Source organism: Hibiscus syriacus, unplaced genomic scaffold (assembly GCF_006381635.1).
Source record: "Hibiscus syriacus cultivar Baekdansim isolate YM2019G1 unplaced genomic scaffold, ASM638163v2 tig00110888_pilon, whole genome shotgun sequence".
Classification (NCBI taxonomy): Eukaryota; Viridiplantae; Streptophyta; class Magnoliopsida; order Malvales; family Malvaceae; genus Hibiscus; species Hibiscus syriacus.
This window is the reverse complement of record NW_024062898.1, coordinates 429,998-450,483: the sequence shown is the minus strand read 5'-3', so window position 1 is coordinate 450,483 and position 20,486 is coordinate 429,998. Positions and strand designations below refer to the sequence as shown.

The 20,486-nt window shown below is 32.7% G+C and overlaps 1 protein-coding gene and 1 pseudogene across 1 annotated transcript; one reads left to right on the top strand and one right to left on the bottom strand.

Moving 5' to 3' along the window:
• Positions 1-2,139, top strand: LOC120144311 (transmembrane protein 245-like). The gene is made up of 2 exons (XM_039158408.1): positions 1-1,959; positions 2,043-2,139. The coding sequence occupies exons 1-2, from the start codon at positions 1-3 to the stop codon at positions 2,121-2,123; spliced, it is 2,040 nt and encodes a 679-aa protein (XP_039014339.1). The 3' UTR covers positions 2,124-2,139.
• Positions 2,140-2,603: 464 nt separating this feature from the next.
• Positions 2,604-3,900, bottom strand: LOC120144293 (annotated as a pseudogene).
• Between the last annotated feature and the right edge of the window lie 16,586 nt (positions 3,901-20,486).

Genomic DNA, 20,486 nt, shown 5'->3' with positions numbered 1-20,486 from the left:
ATGTCAAAAGCAATTAATCAAAACACTCCCCAAAATCCTTCAAAATGTGGCGATGATGACCACCAGTGTTCATCAGAAGCAGATGAAGATGTTTTTCAAGATCCCACGTCATCAGATTATCAAAGCTTCTCTAATTCAACCCCAAGAAGACGAAAGAAAAAACCAAGAAGAAGACGAAAATGCAAAAAATCGCCGTTTTCATCGGACGATCCTTCGGTACGTATGGCAATGTACGTCGCCATGGCCCATGCAGGCCTCGTTTTAACCTTAATTCTCCTCTTCGGCCTCACCAAGCTCCTTCAAAACTACTGGCGGCCGATCCAATGGGCGATCCTTTGTTCCATGCCTTTACGCGAGCTTCAAACGTTAATGGTCGCATTTTGGGAACACCCTCTTTGCCTAGGCCTTTTCGAAACCCTAATCGCCATCCCGATCGCCATTCTAAGCGCCACCACCGCCTCTATCCTCGACTCGCATGCCGCATTCCTCCACCTCATCAGTTACCGCTCCTCCTCCTCCCCGCGGCGGGCGGCATCCGGTCGTAAAAAAGCACGTGTAATTGGTTTCTCCAAGCTTATGCAATGGCTTGTCACTTTTGGCCTTTTCGTTATTGTTTATGAGAAAATAGGGTTCTTCTCTATCCCTGCTATTACAGTTCCTTGCCTTTTAGCCTATATATCTGGTTTTGCGGTCATTATTAAGCCTGGCCTTGCTTCGACTCTCTCAAGAATCTCATCGGCTCGAAAAAGGAGAAAATTAAATTATACTATTCAGAATCATAGAAGTGTCTCATTCTTTGGCAAGTTAGATCAAAAGATTACTTCAATTTTGTTCAATAGATTGAATACAATAGTGGGAATTGGACTGATTTTGTTTTTGATCCTAGGGTCATTGTTGGGGTTTCTTATCTTTTCTTATAAGATTGCCATTGAAGGAAAAGAAGCGGTCATTTCATTGAAGATTCACTTGGAAGAGAACAATTACAGTGAGATAATTGGGATTAACAAATGGATTGATGAGAATCAAATCCCAGAGTTAATCGATAGCTATATGTCTAAGTTTTATGAAACTTTTTCACAAAACATTGATTCTTTAGCTGTTCAACACAATGTGACAGAGATTGTCGATGGTTTCAAGCAGTATTTCGTGTCGACATCAACAGTTATAGCAATAAATAATGAAAAAGTCTGCTGCAAAAGGCCTGTATACGAGACCCTTCATAGCATTCAATCAAAAGTGAAAAAAAGAGACTGGAAATCCATTTATGGAGACATCAATGGCGTGTATACGAAACTCAGGTCTTTGATAGCTAATAAGGATTTGTTAGCCAAAATCAAAGAGTTTCTGCTCCGAAGCTTGGATTCAACGAAGAAGATTCTTTCAAGCTGTTCAACGGTGTTGGCAACCGGTGTAAATCTCTTGTTCTTCGTGTTAATCCTCATCGTTTCAGGCGCAGCTGGATTGGTGAACTTCATATTCGAACTAATGGTGTTTCTGTGGCTTTTGTATTATCTGATAACTTCGGATTCAGGAGGGGTAATGGATCACGTTCTAGGAATGTTACCGGTTTCGAAATCGACCCGAAACCGATGTGCTCAAGTTCTCGATCACGCCGTCAGCAGTGTATTATTAGCCACTGTGAAGCTCACATTGTTCCAAGGGTGTTTTACTTATCTATTGTGCAGATTTTACAGGATCCATTTCCTATATATGTCGACATTTCTAGCTATTTTCAATGCTCTGTTGCCAATAACACCGGCTTGGATCTCGTCGATACCGGCGACGACTCAATTGGCGATGGAGTCGAGATATATCGAAGCTATCTTACTTACAACGGTTCATATGATATTTTTGGATTATGGAACGACAGCTATCCAACATGAGATTCCGGGACATAATGCTTACTTGACCGGCCTAAGCATCTTTGGCGGCATTGCTTTTTTCCCATCCATTTTAGAAGTACTATTCCTTTTGATTATATAACTAAATGTTTTGGATTGTGTTTTATAGTATCATAATTTTGGTGATGTTTTAACTTGCAGGGAGCAATTATGGGACCTTTAGTGATGACAGTGATCATTGCTTTGAAGAATCTTTATGTGGAATTTGTTCTCGCCTTTTGATGCTGAAAACAGTCATTGATTTGTATAATTTGCAAACCATTTTCCTTTTATAAATTTTAATCTCTGTTACTCTTTAGAAAACTCTTCATCTAAATTGCACTTTTTTTCACATGAACTGAGCCGGTTAACAATCAGATCAACTAGCTTTGAATCTAAGTAGAATGAGTTTAATTTGTTTCACTTTTTCAATGTAATTGGATATCCCAATGATTTTATATCTATATTCATATCAAGTCTTAACTGCATCTGTGTTTGTGATATTCGGGCTATTTTTAGCCAATTTGTGAACTAAAATAAAGCCAGATTGTGTGTATTACTTCTTGTTTGGTTCCTAAGAAAATCTACAAGTTTCCAATCTTTTACTCTCATTTGATTGCATCAAGCAAGATGAACAGCCCGAGTCTATATGTTGTCATGTCAAACACAGGTCTCACACCACACTGTAAGATATATCAGAATTAAAAGAAATGAGTTCCGAAATTCGATAAATTAGGATTGGAACCTTGTATTAGATCTTTAAGTTCAGTGATCAAGTTCTGCAGAAAGGTTCTGCCGACTTGAAGGCTTAAATTTACAATGAAAACTACATAATTTTTTAACCAGCTGCATTTCCATTGTCAGCAGCCTTATTCCAAGAACCTGGATATCTAGAACAGAGAAATCAAGGACATCCCAAACTTATCTTTGGCATCCTTGTCAAGTGGATCATCTCCCAAATACAAATTGATATAAGCCCTGCAGAGAAGTTCACTCTCAACCCTGGATATCACTTCTCCCATCACTGCAAAACACAACTTTTCTTTGTGACATTTCTGCATATAGTTATACATTATAATACTTTACATATCAGGCTAATACTATTTCACCATAAAAACACTCACCCTTCATTTCCAGAACATAGCCCGGAAGCCGAGAAACCTCGATAACGGACCCCTGTTAGCTTGATGCTATCCGATGCTTCTCCCATGAGCCTGTCATCAACAAAAACAAGGGATTTTAACTGAGTTGTGCTCAAAGGTCATAATGAAAAGTGAAGGGTGGTTATTACTTGTGGGCTAGCTCGTCGTTCTTCTTTCCACCGTTTAGTTTCTTGATGGATTCTCCAAGACCATCACCAAATTTCTTTCTTGCCATGCTCATGGTAATGGTAAGGCTGGAAAAGACAATCACCAATCTTACCACCATTTCTACATCACTGTTGATGACCAACTGATAGAGCTCATTGTCGGGCTTTTCCGGGGCTGTCCCAATCTTCGACTTCAACACATCTTTAAGTTTCTCATTGTCTGTATACACCCCTGTAAAATCATTGATCAATTCATTGAATATTCAGTTCAATACTCAGTTGGGACTTTTAATCAAACACATGGTTGACAAAAAAAATAAAAAAAGGCCGACGAATTCTTGTCTCACCAAAGGCATAAATCTTGATGCCCAATCCAAGCATAGATTTCTTCCTGACACCAACGCAGTTGAGTTGTTTGCCATCATCCAATTTAAGTGGGAATGAAACCCCAGTCTTCGGTTCAACTTCAACTGCAACTTCCTCTTCTTTCTTTGTCGCCTCACTTCCATTTGTTTCCATCCCATCGGTTACTTGTTCGGCAGCTTTGGCGATCGCATTCTCAGCAGAGGTCGCCATTGCTGAAACTCGAAAACAGTGAAGCTGGTTGATGTTATTGTTGGTTGGAAATTCTGGAGAGAACCCAGGGGTTTATTAATATAGAAAGAAACCATGGATGGGAAGAGGAGACAAGAAACGCATTTAATTGGCAACTACAAGCCTTAAAGAGGGAGGGGAAGTTTGTTGGAAATTTATCAGTCAATCGGATATGAAAGCTTCACCCAATCCACTTAAATTTTAGGGTAAACTACATTGGTGATCATCTAACTATTGCTATATTTGATTTTGACCATAAGTGTTTATATTTAATCAACCACACCACTAAACTATTTAAATATTTCAATCAAACCACCGTCAATTAACTTTTAATGGAAGAGGTGACACAGTTAAAAATTTGGTATAATTACATATTTAATCTTCAATATTTATATATTCTATTAATTTAGTCATAAATTAATTTGATTAAAATAAAATTTAATCTCTAATTAGATGATGACACGTATCATCACCTTATTGAGCTACAAAATGAAGGGTGAAATAATACACCTAGCAATATTTGAACTTGGGTCAACAAAGCGACAAGCACATGGCTTGATCCCTAAGTTAACAAATTCATTTGGTTTCAATTTACAATATATTTTATATATTTTATTCCAGTTAATGATAGGGAAAAAAAGTGAAATGTAAATTGGACTAAGACGAGATTCAAAACAAGGATGAGATTACTTTAACCATTAAATTCAATAACGTATTTGAATATAATTTATAACCTTTTTATATGTTTTAAAATTTTGTTAATGGAAGAAGTACTTTTTAATTTTTATTTATCAACTGTAATTTATAAGAATTTTTATATATTTTTAATGTTTGTAATGAAAGAAATAATTTTTAATTTATTAATTAATTATAATTTAATAATTATATATAATATTAAAAACTATTTCTTTCATTGACTACAATTCAATATTATATAAAATTATTAAATTATAATTAATAAATAAAATTACAAATTATTTCTTTCATTAAAAAATAAAATATATAAAAATATTATATATTATAATTGATAAATAAAAATTAACAACTATTTATTTCATTAACAAAAATGAAAAATATGGTAAAATATTTTATAAAGTATAGTTAATAAATAAAAATAGAAATTGTTCCTTTCATTAACAAAAATAAAAATATACAAAAATGTTATAAATTATAGTTAATAAAAAATTATTTATTCCATTAACAAAAAGTTAAAATATATAAAATATTGTAAATTATATTAAAATATATGATTGGATTAATGGTTAAAGTAAATTTATCCTTGTTTTGAATCCCGATCTAAGCCTCCCATTGTACATTTTCACTTTTTTTTTGGTCATTAACTAGAATAAGTTATATAAAATATATTGTGATTTTCAATCAAGTAAATTGGTTAGCTCAATGGTTCAGGCATGTGCCTGTCACTATGTAAACCCAAGTTTAAATCTTGTTTGTATATTATTGTTGGAAAAATTTGATAATTTTCGAGCTTTGAATGAGAAATTGATCCAAACGTTGTTGAGGAAAATGTGAAACCAATTGTTGGTTCATACATGTGCAGACGTGCACAGTGTGGGTAACGTTAATGTTCGAACCGGTCAAACTTTTTGTGGGCTTGCGGATATTTTAACTCAAATGTGAGATAATTTCCTCAAATAAAGAATATTTTTTCAAAATTTATTTTGGAATTAAAAGGATAAATATTAAAAGGTCCCTTTAATCAAAAAAATAATTTTAGAAATTGCTTAATTGTTCGATTCTCGTTAATGCTTCATTAGGTCAAAAATTTACAATTGTTCACAATGTGAAATCCCTATAAATATCGTGTTAACCTACTATATTAAATACATTTAAAAAAACAACTCAAAAATCAATTCAAAGTAAGTCTTTTCTATAGTTTTTTGTGATAGGTGAAGATAAGAAATAGTTTGTGATATCGTCAGTTGTGTTATTGTGCGCTAATCATCTCGTTGTTGTATACCGAGAGACAAACTACCAAAGATCTCAAACACCAAGGAGTGGCCGAAAATATGTCTTAAGAAACTGCGTAATTGCATGCCTCAGCTTATTTCTATTCATATATTTATGGTTTTATATTCAGATTATTTAATTGAATATTTTTCATGTTATTAATTGTGTTTGTTTTATTCACGATTCATGTACATGAATCTTACGACAAGATCCTACTGAGAAATTGAATATCGTTTGATGTAACTTGTATGAATCACTGTAATCACCAATTTTCATATTAAAATTACAAGTAATTCAACGCAACCCGAGGCCCATATAATCAGCAGTCCCGACCCGGATCCACCTAGGACCTGACCCGGTCCAAACCCGATTCTGATGTTGCCATACTCGTGCCATACTTCTCTGTCACCAACAACCAATACCATACTGCTTCTCTACCTCACCAAACACTCAAGTAGACTCCCACGTGAAGCAGTTCCATACCCTACAACAACATCATTTCATCACTAAATGCATCAACCATTAGTAGTAATTTTTTTATGTAAATGGGTTATATAACCCAACCGAAAATAATGTAACAAAAAAGGAATTTGATCAACAATAAAAAACAGTTGAGAATTTCTTTTCTTTTCTTTCTTACGTAACAAATCACAAATAAACAAAAAAAATACAAACAAAAAAGAGAAAGGAATACCCACTCGGACGATGGCATTTCACGGCGATTGGGACCTCTGTTCGAAGATCCGAACGGTCAAGGTGGAGAAGGGGAGTCGTAGAACAATATACTCAACTTTGAGGACGATAGACGCGGACGGTGGCGATCGGAGCTCGGGAAGACCAAGTTGTTTTCGACCTTTTTGTGACGAACGGTGCCGAGTCTCGCGAAACAGAGGTCAGATCAGTGACAAGATATCAAGGCGAACCTCCTGGTAAAATTTGGTGACCATCGGCCACCGACGAAGGTAACCACCGATGACAGGTCAGTTTTCTACAGATAGAGGAGCCGATTTTCTATAGAGAGGGCTCTAAAAATAATTTAAAATGAAATAAAAATAAAAAGGGGAAAAGATTGATATTTATAGGAAATGAAAGAGGGAAATTACACCTTAAATCCCCTAAGTTTGGTGTGTTTTGTAAAATGGTCACCTGCATGGACCGTTTTTATAGTTTACCCATTTGATGCATGTTATATTTTTGGTTTAATTTTATGTTTTTCCCTGAACCTTAGGCGTGTTTTACATTATAGTCTCTAGGAGCCTTGTTTAATTTATTTTTCTGATTCTGACATTTGATTTGATTTTGTTTTAATTTAGTCATTATATTGCCATGCTATTTATTTGAAATTAGTCACTGATTTTTGTTTTATTTCATTTTTGTCACTAATTAGTTCCTCCTTTATCTTATTTATGAATCTGATTTTATAGTTTCAGTCTTTGCATTTCAGTCACTATTTATTTCTGATTTGGCTACTGCTCTTTTATTTTATGCATTTTAGTCATTATTTTTATTTCTGATTTGGCTAATTTTTTATTTACATTTTGGTCTCTTATTTTTCAGAATTTAATTCTAGTCCTTTAATTATTGCACTCTAGTTTTGTTTTTTTCGTTTTAGTCCCATTGGTATTTTGTTCTTAGCCTTTTGAATTTCTAGTATTTGTATTTCAGAATCTTTACTTTATTTATTTACATTTTAACACCTCTTTGTTTATTGTCATGCATTTTCAGCTTTGTATTTTTCAGTATTCTAATTATTACAATGTTCTATTTTAGTCCCTAGTTGTGGTGTAATGTATTGTACATTATCTTTTGCATGTAAATATGTAGTATGTATTTTATGTGATGCATATGTTTTATCTTTTAATATTTATAATTTAGGTGAATGTACAATTTTCTGCTTTTTTAACTTAAGCACTTTAATTTCTTTACTTACATTTGTAATGCTCATTTTAGTATTTATTATTTAAGTTTTATTATTTAGAACTTTAATTTTTGTAATGTTCCTTTAGTATTTATATTTTGTTTGCCTATTTAACGTAATATTTATATTTTAAGTATTCACTTGTTAATTAGTCAAAGTTTTATTTCCAGCATTGAATTTCATTTAATTTCCATTTATTTATTCCTAATTGGTATTTTTAATTTTTTTAGCTTTTTCCATGTAAATTTGTTTGTGCATATAGATCTAGACATTTCGAATATATACGAAAGCCTCATAAGCTTAACTCAACTAATTTCATAATTGGATTAAAGGTAAAGTTTATTTATTTTAAAATATTAAGAAAGAACCGTCTTAAAGTAACTAGATGTCCTATTTTGATATTTTAAAATAAATAGACACCCTATTATAAGAACCTAAAAAAAAATTAGTATGCTTAAATTAATCAAGATTAAAGGGAAAAGGAAATTTTCTTTTATATAAACTTATCGAGACAATTCGCCTAATTTTATTAGGGATTAGGTCTCGATATTTTTAAATAATTGAACATCTCTTATCTTTTCTAATCATGCATAATTTGGATAAATTGGCTTAATTTCTTTCTTTGGTCGAATAAAATTATTTTTATCTTGAATTCTTGGGAGAAATTATAATATTCCTTTTATTTCAGTTGGAAAGAGAAATATTTGTCCTAAAGTATTTTAGGGATTATTTTCTCTTCGATTGGAAATATTAGAATATTTTCTATTTCTCCTTAGAATTTTTCGTTAAATAAAAATTGCATGGTTGAAATTGGAATAATAGGATCGTAACTTAAATTTGTAATCGAATTCTTAGATTTTCACAATCAGAGACAATTTATAATCGATAGGGTATTAATTTTGGGCATAATAAGGGTGTTTATCCTTCCCCACATGTTATCGATCCCCGAACCCCTTTTTTATTACAAAAAAGAATGAATCTCTAGTTAGAAGTAGATTGATGCATCTTTTAAAATGATGTTTTCTTAAAAACTCTTTTAAAAGGGGGTTTATGGGTATTCAACCTACCTAATCCAAAAGATCTGTAACACCCCAACCCGTACCCGACCCAGATACGAGTCCGAGATGTCACATTGACTTTTTAAAACGATGTTCTTCCAAAATAACCTAATATTTGAACTCATTTTAAGAAAATACGATGATATATTATTGAATTATGCTTCATTATAAAAGTTTAAGGAAAAAAACGTATTCATGAGCAGTAAAATTCGGTATGAACAATAATGAATAGTACCATGAACAGTGCTATAGTGCATCGATGCATTGCTACAGTGCACCGATGCACTAAATTTTCAAAGCAATATTATGCATCGATGCACTGTTACAGTAACTTTCGTAAAACGTTCATAAAATTCGTAAAAATTTAACCGTTCATTACTATACATTTACATTTACATAAATACATTTAAAACATTACAAAACTTGATCAGAGCATAAATACTTAATTTACCAACTTTGTTTACATGCCAACCTACTTTCTCATAATAAAATATACTATTTAATCTACTTCTGATATGACCTTCAAATGGAGTTATGTTGTTCTGCTAAGCTTAGCTTTGATCTTCCTGCTTCTCAGTACCTACGTGTAAATCGCTTACACGCTAAGTCATAGACTTAATGAGACATAAAAATATAATAACAATGCATTCCGTATGAATATGAACATGCAATCTATCCATTCAATCATGTCATATGCAATTCAATATAAACAATAATAATATAGTAACATGTAACTATAATAATGCACTTACCTTTGATAACCTTTTATAGGCCCATGTACATTTTTTAGAACTCAAGGTATTCGAGTACATTGAGGTTGTGCACTATTGCTATCACCATAGCTCGTATGGGGTCCCACTAGGGGCTATGAAATTTTGTCCCGAATGACCTATGTATTGTATTTATCCCGAATGACCACTCCTTAAGAACCATATACATATTCCAATGGATCAAATATGTCTCAAAAGACCCTATAAATGTTCCAAAGGATACATATACGTCCCGAAGGACCACGTAGAACCCTCGACTCTTGGCATGCCAACTATACCTATAGCTCTCATATCGTATACCATGGGCATTATTCTTATGTTTCGTATGTTCATGTATTCGTGTCATTTCTCTTGTGATCACATAGCTTATATCATTTATCATATCACATGTGCATTTGAATCTATTCACATATATCATTTATCAAATCATACGAACATATATACTTTATGCATGTATCATAGTAATTATCATGTATGCATGTTCATAACTATTGTACTATGAAAATCAACATAGGAATTAGACTTATCACAAGTCTTATTCCATTGTACCATACTTATATTATGCCCTCACCTATATCCCTTTGTCTTTTCCTCGATCGATCTTACTTGTCACTTGTTCCGGAACTTGTTTAGGCTCAATATCTAGATAAATATAATTTTCAAACAATTATAAGAAGCCTAAACCTTATAATTCGATACTAATAACTTGAGCTAATTTAATGAACCCAAAAATTCAGTTTTCCTATATGGGTGTACCAATGCACTATGGATGCATCGGTACACAAATTAGGTTCGAAATTCCCATGCATCGATGCACCCCTTAATGCATCGATGCACCTTCAAAATTTATCTTAGTGCATCAGTACACACTTATAGTGCATCGATGCACCAGCCCATAATAGACTATTTCATATGAAAATTCCACAACTTTTCATTAAATTTCCTCATATAAAACTCCTTTTATACCACTAAACTCAACTACAACCATTTTCACTAACTTTTATCATTCCAATACCTTATTATCTCCCATATCTCATCCAAATTCTTAAAGCTAAGAATCATACCCAATTTTCCATGCCATCCAAACTTAATTCTAACACTTATAACTTCTTATTCTCATAGATAACAAGTCAAATCCAACTTTCAATTCTTATTATAAGCTCTATTTCAAGATTTCACTCAAGAACTCCAAATCTTTAATCTTTCCTAACTCCTTTATCTTTTGATTTTAAGATAACTTAAGCTTTCCTTAAGCTTAGTTATCATCTAATGATCAAAACTCAATCTTAAAAATAACAAATAATTAACTAAACTGAAAACTTACCTTTAATGGAGACCTACGGTAAGAAGAAGATAAGCTTCCAGATGCTCATTCAACCCCCATGCTTATCTCTTAAATAATATATTTTTCATGAAAAGACCACCTTACCCTTCATACTTTCAATCCTCACAATTTAATCCAATACCAAAATTTATCACTTTAAAATTCTAAACTTTTCAATAAATTCTACTTTAATCACTAACTTTTTAACTTTTTAAAATTTGGTCACTAACCCATAGTTTGGGATGTTACAAATCTCTCATCCTTTTAAGAAAATTCATCCTCGAATTTTCATTGCACACATTGATAAAAACATATATTCTAATGTTCTTATATTGCCTCATTTACTTAATCTTTCATTCGTTTAGTTCTTCAATTACCTTTTTCCCTTATATATATATTCATCTACTGTCACTTATCAGATAAACAGTAACCAGTAACCTCAATTCATTTTTCATTTCTCTCATTCTATTCTGCATTTTCCTTGACCTTTCTAAAATCCATATAATGTCACTCATTACATAGACAATACCCTCTATTTTCATCACTCCATATCATAAATCCATCTATTTCTTCATTAATTTCTAATTACTTTATAACAATACAAAACTTATATTCCATCATCATTTAACCAAACACAACTTTAAATCTTCTCCAATTGTGATTCAACATATACTTTACAGAATCAAACAATCTTTTCACATTACCTTGCACACTTTTGTTATTTCTATATCGAACTTATCATCTACACTTCCATATAACATTTATCTTACTTAACCCTTTAATTTCATTTTTCACTTACTTTCTTTATCCCTTTACACCTCCATAAATCAAAATCTCCTTGTAACATAGATCATATATTTTCTTCAGGCTCTCATACTCTTTTCATATCACTCTTATCCATGATTACCAATTTTCATCACATCTTCGTAATTCGATAATCTTCCTTTATTTATATAAAACCTCTTCCTTTATCATCTATTGTACTGATAATTTCTTCCTTAATCTTTTACAAATACTTATTTCCTTGTCTACATCATATTTATATGATCAGAATAAATAACCAAATCTAGATTCACCTTATACTTAATTAACTTAACTTATCAAATCCACAATTCTTTCTCATATACCATGCAATTTCTTTGCTCACATTCAACATTTTAACTTCTTCTATCTCATAAACTAATCACCGATGTACTTATTTTTAAACTCTTCCGAAACAATATTCACATCAATAAATCTTTCATTATTCCCATAACAACATTTGTTTACCATACTTTAGCTCAATCGCATAGTAACTAAATTACTTTATCTAAATTATCCACTTAGAATAGTGGGGATCTTTTAACATTATTCGGTTGCACATTTAAATTTCTGAACACAATCTTTAACTTTTTAATCTATAGTACAAACCTTATCACCCCGATCATATACTTCTTTTTCGTCGAAATTTTCCTCAAAGGTATCTTACTCAACTTTTCAAACTCAAACTTTTACTCACATACAATACTATTCCTCTATTTCAAAATCAAACGTTGTAACTTTCTGTGTCTTATAAACTGATCACCGATATATATTCATTCTTAAACCTTTCTATTACTCTTTATCTCCTCTTAAACATGTAAATCATTATCTTTTTCACTACATCACATTTACATACTCAAGATATACAACTATATCCAATACATTTTCATCACAAAATCATTTTAGCCAATGCTAACTCTTTCCTTCTAGATTACAAACCCTTATCATATCCACACTCTTGCTTATACACAATACTATCCCTTTGTTTCAAATTCATAACTATGATTTCATTCATCTTATAAACGTATCACTGATGCACTTATTCTTGAACTCTTCTACAATTATAACCCCATCATTTGATCTTTTAACGTTCTTATAGTGACATTTGTGCACCAGATTCTCTCTTGCCCACGAAGCAAGGAGACCACTCCATTTAAATTCTCTACATTAGAACAATGGAGACCATCTAAAATAATTTTTACATTATTAAGCCAAAGGTCCGCAACAATAGGATCTTCTTCGGCTTCACTTTTAAACTCTGGAGCTCCTAAACCCTTCAACTCCTTTGCAACATTCATTCTCAGAGTTAAAGTGCCAGGAGGTTGGAAACGCGCCAATACCGCATCTAATGTTCTAAAAAAAATGGATACGAGTTCGAGATGTCACATTGACTTTTTAAAACGACGTTCTTCCAAAATAACCAAATATTTTAACTCATTTTAAGAAAATACGATGATATATTATTGAATTATGCTTCATTATAAAAATTAAGGAAAAAAACATATTCATGAACAGTAAAATATGGTATGAACAATAATGAACAGTACCGTGAACAGTTTCGTGAACCGTGCTACAGTGCATCAATGCATTGCTACAGTGCACCGATGTACTAAATTTTCGAAGCAATATTATGCATCGATGCACTGCTACAGTGACTTTCGTAAAACTTTCATAAAATTCGTAAAAATTTAACAGTTCATTACTATACATTTACATTTACATAAATACGTTTAAAACATTACAAAACTTGATCAGAGCATAAATACTTAATTTACCAACTTTGTTTACATGCCAACCTACTTTCTCATAATAAAACATACTATTTAATCTACTTCTGATCTGACCTTCAAATGGAGTTATGTTATTCTGCTAAGCTTAGCTTTGATCTTCCTGCTTCTCAGTACCTACGTGTAAATCACTTACACGCTAAGTCATAGACTTAGTGAGACATAAAAATATAATAATAATGCATTCCGTATAAATATGAACATGCAATCTATCCATTCAATCATGTCATATGCAATTCAATATAAACAATAATAATATGGTAACATATAACTATAATAATGCACTTACATTTGATAACCTTTTATATGCCATGTATATTTTGAGAATCAAGGTATTCGAGTACATTGAGGTTGTGCACTATTGTTGTCACCATAGCTCGTATGGGGTCCCACTAGGGGCTATGAAATTTTGTCCCGAAGGACCTATGTACTGTATTTGTCCCGAATGACAACTCCTTAAGAACTATATACATATTCCAATGGATCAAATATATCTCAAAAGACCCTGTAAATGTTCCAAAGGATACATATACGTCCCGAAGGACCACGTAGAACCATCGACTCTTGGCATGCCAAATATACCTATAGCTCTCATATCGTATACCATGGGCATTATTCTTATGTTTCATATATTCATGTATTCATGTCATTTCTCTTGTGATCACATAGCTCATATCATTTATCATATCACATGTGTATTTGAATCTATTCACATATATCATTTATCAAATCATACGAACATACATACTTTATGCATGTATCATAGTAATTATCATGTATGTATGTTCATAACTATTGTGCTATGAAAATCAGTATAGGAATTAGACTTATCACAAGTCTTATTTCATTGTACCATACTTATAGTATGCCCTCACCTATATCCCTTTCCTTTTCCGATCGATCTTACTTGTCACTTGTTCCGGAACTTGTTTAGGCTCAATACCTACATAAATATAATTTTCAAGACAATGATAAGAAGCCTAAACCTTATAATTCGATACTAATAACTTGAGCTAATTTAATGAACCCAAAAATTCAATTTTCCTTTAGGGGTTTACCGATGCACTATGGATGCATCGGTACACAAATTACGTTCGAAATTCCCATGCATCGATGCACCCCTTAATGCATCGATGCACCTTCAAAATTTATCTTAGTGCATGCCCATAATAGACTATTCCATCTGAAAATTCCATAACTTTTCATTAAATTTCCTCATATAAAACTCCTTTTACACCACTAAACTCAACCACAACCATTTTCACTAACATTTTTCATTCCAATATCTTATTATCTCCCATATCTCATCCAAATTCTTAAAGCTAAGAATTATACCCAATTTTCCATGTCATCCAAACTTAATTCTAATACGTATAACTTCTTATTCTCATAGTTGACAAGTCAAACCCAACTTTCAATTCTTATTATAAGCTCTATTTCAAGATTTCACTCAAGAACTCCAAATCTTTAATCTTTCCTAACTCCTTTATCTTTTGATTTTAAGATAACTTAAGTTTTCCTTAAGCTTAGTTATAATCTAATGATCAAAACCCAATCTTAAAATTAACAAATAATTAACTAAACCGAAAACTTACCTTTTTTTGTAGACCTACAGGGAGAAGAAGAAGAGAAGAAGACAAGCTTCCAGATGCTTATTCAACCCCCCATGCTTATCTCTTAAATAATATATTTTTCATGAAAAGACCACCTTACCCTTCATACTTTCAATCCTCACAATTTAATCCAATACCAGAATTTATCACTTTAAAATTCTGAACTTTTCAATAAATTCTACTTTAATCACTAACTTTTGAACTTTTTACAATTTGGTCACTAACCCATAATTTGGGATGTTACAAGGTCGATGACGACTCCTCATATTTCAAAACCTTTTCAAAGAAACCCTCAAGTCGTGCTAAGTTTTTCCCCTCCTGGGCGAAAAACGATGTCGACAGCTTGGCGACTATGCTGGGGACCTAGTGGATCAAGCCCTAAATCGATTATATATTCTCTCTAGTTGGAAATATAGAACTCAGTTTTATTTAATTTATGATTCTTTTGATTTCTTTCAATTTTTTATTTTATTTCATATCCTTGTATATTAATGTTTGTATTTGATTGATTTCATATATTGAAATTTTGGATTCATTTTAGCTCGATCTTAGTGTGGTTGTTGGTCAAAGGTTTGAGAATTTCTCATCACACACAACACGTGCATTGCATAACATAAGCTCTATACTCGAGCTCTTTCCCCTATAACTGGGAGTGAAAATGACGTCTTCGTGAGAATTTATTCTCCGTGTCAGACCTAGGAAGTAGTTTCCAGGGTTCATATGCCCTATGTCTTCATGAGGATTTATTCTCTGTGTCAGGCATAAGGAAATGTGCCCTCTCGAATTGAACTCGATCCGCTTAAGCTTATAATGGGTGAGGATTGAGGGTCTGGCTCGCCCAAGGGGCACCGACAAAGAAAATTTGAATACCTTTACTCCTAGAACCAAAACTCTGCATATAGTAAACTATAAAAACCCACCCAATTTAAGACCATGCTTAACCTTTGTCTATAGGTACCCAAATAAGTGTACACAAAGGAGAAATGAACTCTAACTTTTGTCTTTTAATTTATTCGATAGATTCTTTTTGAATAATTGCATGTGAACTAAAAATTTATTCAAATAAGTGTTTTATTCACTGTATTTTATGGTTCATTTATCAGTTGAATTTATTCTTTTCATATTTCACTAACATACATTTTCTCTCTTTGATTATTATTTTTGTTAATATCTTTTATTTGTTCTGTTACTTTATTTATGCATAAACATGATGTTAATACCCGAGGTAATTATCAAATTAGAAGGCTTTAAAATAAAAATGTCACACGAAGGGGTAAATTTTTTATCTGCTTTGACATGTTGGGACGTTGTGAGGTCTTTAAAAGTTGATCTAGGATAATTACCTTGGAATTAATACATGTTTCATACATATCATGTCATAGAAGGTATTGATTCCTTAGTTAATAGTCGCATTAGAAGGCTTTCAATATGACAATGTCACTTGAAGAGTTAAAATAGAAATGCAAAAATGCATCGATAGTCCAAAAGGGTGCTCCAGGAAATAACTAAAGAGTGCATCAAGATGGAATATATGAAGCTCAAATGATGTAGTAAAACAAGATTTTCAAGGGTGTTATGATGTTGTTGATACAGCTAGCCGAGAAGAAATAATATGTTTGGAGTCATCAAGAAACAACGATAGCCAACACGAGACAGTGGATGATGTCAGTCACACATGGTCGCTCAACAAATGTATTTCTGGAAAAGAAGTCGAAGAGTTGAAGTTTTTCATCAAGCCAAGGATAAAAGAAGATTGTTTCATTGCATGTTCGATCAAAATTAAAGAAGTCGAGTATTATAACGTGATTTGTAGTTTCCATTTGCCTCAGTGTATTGAGACATTGTGTGTTATTTTGAAGTTGTTTTATGATAATTACTTTGGGGATCAATTACTTTGTTGCATTTACATTTTGCATTCCCATTTTTGCATCTTAGTATTTGCATATTTGCATTAACATCTATACATAGTACATTGTATGATATACATTACCTCTCAATGTGCATTAATCACAGATCCTGGGAGTAACCCGCGAAATCTTTTGAGGTAAATTGAAGTCACCCCATTCGTACCTAGAAAAGGTTAAAGAGCAATGGATGTGATGCTATCACCATATTAAGATCAAAGCACATCATTGAGAATGATGGGGCATTAAAACGCAAGGTTCATAATTTAATCGATCCAGGGGGCATGAACATTGATGAATAATGGGGCATTCTGATGCAAACCTAGGAAAACCATTGCAACCACTATGAACTTTGCAACATCTCAATTACCAGGTAAGTGACCAAATTGTAAGAACTTTTAAACTCAGTGATTTAATTAGAATAAAGTGATAAGTTTAGTGATTTATGGAGGAATTTATGTTGGGTATTATAGTAATTATGAATGTTTAACAAGGGCAAAATGGCAATTTATAGAGGAATGATATTTTAAGATAAGTATGGGGTAAGGAGAGAAAAGTTTGACTCTTTCCTTCTCTCCTTCTTCTTACCGTGGATATCAGTGGCAAAGGTAAGGATCTAAATTTTTTATTGTTCCTTTAATTTTTGGTTGGGTAATGGAAGTTTGGATGTTATATGAGCTAAAGGAAAGCTTATATAGCATTAAAACAACAAGATGAGTATTTTAGGGATGAATTTGTAAAATGGGGTTTTAAATGGAATTTTGTTATGGATGAGTTTTTGAAGTTTGAATAAGATTTTTGACTTGTTAATAGTCTATTAAATGGTTAGGAGTGTTAGAATTGGTTAATAACATGTCTGGAAGTTGGTTATGATTTGAAGATTCAAGTGTTCAAAGGAGAATTTGGGTTGTTTGAGAGTTATAAATGTGTACAAGTGGGTTTGGAAGTAAAAGGTGAGTTTATAAACTTAAAGAATGTGTTTAGGAGGGTTTTTTAGTGGATTTTAGGTGATTTTCGGGATGGAAACAACCATTCTGGGCTTAGGGCATCGATACCCTTATGAACAAGTACGATACCTCATGAGTTTAATAGGAGTAATTGTAAGGGATGTATCGATACCTGTTGAGAGTAGTATCGATACCTTGAGGGATGGGTATCAATACCTTAAGGAGGGTATCGATACCCTTAAACACCGAATGCCAAATGTGTATCGATACCATGAGGAGGTATCGATACCCTTACAACTTCGAATGCAAATTAGGTATCGGTACATGCGTAGTTATCGATACCCTTGAAGGGTGGTATCGGTACCCTTAGGGTGGTACCCGATACCTCTAAGAATGAAATAAAATATAGGGTTTCTTGCTTATCAAGTTATTATGATCCGATATAATTGAGATAAGAATGATATTAATTTTAGATTGTTTTGTATAATGATTGAACGTAATGACTTCCAGTCAGCTTGGTACTTTGAGCATCGATTCGAAAGGATTTAGACTAGACTTTAGTGAGGCAAAGATGAGTGCAACTTTTCTTTTTCTTAATAGAATTGAGGAAGGCTTGCGATAAGCCAACCTCCGTGTTTTCGATCGAAAACTTTATATTCATTTTATGATTCCCATGTTTTATTTAATTTACATTATGCAAACTATGCTTTATAATGATATGTTATGAGAAATTGAACTTTGAATAAGTGGTTGTGAACTTTGAAATAGTGAAAGTGAACAAACTCTGAGAGAAAGAAAATGTGTGAATAATGATTGAACCATATTATGTGATTAATAACCCAAAGTATATGTATGAGGATTAGATGTATAGTTGGCATGTCAAGAGTCGAGAGTTTATGTGGTCCTCTGAGACAAATATGTGGCACTTCGGTACAAAACCTATGTGGTACTTCAGTGAAAAACCTATGTGGCACTTCGGTTCAAACTATGTGGTCCTTTGGGACAATTATGTCGCACTACGGTGCAAATTACGAGATGTGGTGACAGCATTAGTGCACAACCTCATAGTACTCAAATACCTAGATTTCTCAGTAGTATACCTTGGGCAATTGGAACAAAATCATACAAAGTATAATTATTCATAAGTATATCTTTGATTTGGAAATAAAGAAAGTTCTTTGAAAAATAATTTGAATAAAACAAATAAGATTTCTATTAATAAGTTAGCACTATTAGTATTGCCTCACTAAGTCATCGACTTAGCGTGTGTTCTCTCAAATGCAAGATTGAAGAAAGCTGCAGATTGATTTGGGTTGAGGATAGCATACAAGACTGAAGATCAGATCAGTACTACAAATTAAATGTAGGTTGCTCATTTTGTAAACTGATGGCATGTATTATACGTTTAATTTGAAATGCTCTAATCGATTTTGTAAACTTATATATTTTGTATTTTGTAAACTCATACCTTTGGGTATCTATGTAAATTATTAAGATTTTATGTGAAATGACTTTCTATTTAGAATGTTATTATTTTTTTATCTTGATTGGAATAATAAAGTTTAAATTTATTCTTATTTTCGAATTTCTTATGTTTTGAAAAATCCAAATGGGACACATCGGATTCATATCTGGGTCGGATACGGGTCAGTGATATTATATTTAATGGTAGCATAGCTATGGTTTAAGTGGTTTTAAGTGTGAAATAAAGTTGTTTTTTATTTTAAAAATAGTACATGCCAATTTTTAATAAATTTTTTTGATCTGATAAGGGGATCAATAAGCTATCTTCACTAATACCTTTAGTAATTTGATCTTAATAGATGTCGAACTTTGAAGGCTCTCGAAGTGATGTGGGAGATAGGATGGAGGAGAGTAGTAACTCCCTTGCCCCTAGTAGACAAAGTGAGGAGCAGGCACAACCTGGAGTGCCTGTTCAAGATTAGGGGATATTCTTTCAGACGTTGGATGATATCTTAATACGCTTCCAACCGTCTGTCTCTTTCGCCCCTAAGATGAATATTCCTAAAGAGTTGAGAAGTTTGGGAGCGCAAGAATTTAGGGGAGAAGAAGTAGAAGATCCAGTTACTGCTTATATGTGGCTTTATGAATTAAAAGTTATGTTAGAGAATCTACATTTCTCTGAACTAGAGAAATTGGATGGTGACGTTTCATTATTAAGGGGTCAAGCCAAAATTTGGTGGTCGAATGTGACGATGCGAGCTTCAAGGGATCTGGTGAATTGGTCATTCTTTCTGGAAGAGTTTAAGAACAAATACATAGGGGATCAGTTTATCCGGCATATGAAGCATGAATTTATGAGTTTAAAACAAGGGAATCATGCAATGTATGAGTTTGAAAGTGAATTCAACAAATTGAGTAGATTTGTTACAGAGCTAGTTCTTATAGAGAAAGACTCGTGTGACTGGTTCATGGAGGGTTTAAGACCCAAATTTAAAGAATTACTATTGGCACTTAATCTCTCTTCCTTCCAAGAGGTTGTGAACTGAGCTAAACCCCTAGATCGAGCTCAAAATGAAAGGTTTACGGAACACCAAACGCAATGGAATAAAAGATCTGTGCATCGTTCGGTTCTTCGCAATCAAATAAGAG

Bases quoted from the DNA above. Each gene is read 5' to 3' on its own strand.
- LOC120144311 (XM_039158408.1), top strand. From the start codon at position 1: ATGTCAAAAGCAATTAATCAAAACACTCCCCAAAATCCTTCAAAATGT. The intron at 1,960-2,042 runs GTACTATTCCTT...TTTAACTTGCAG, and splicing joins TTTTCCCATCCATTTTAGAA to GGAGCAATTATGGGACCTTT.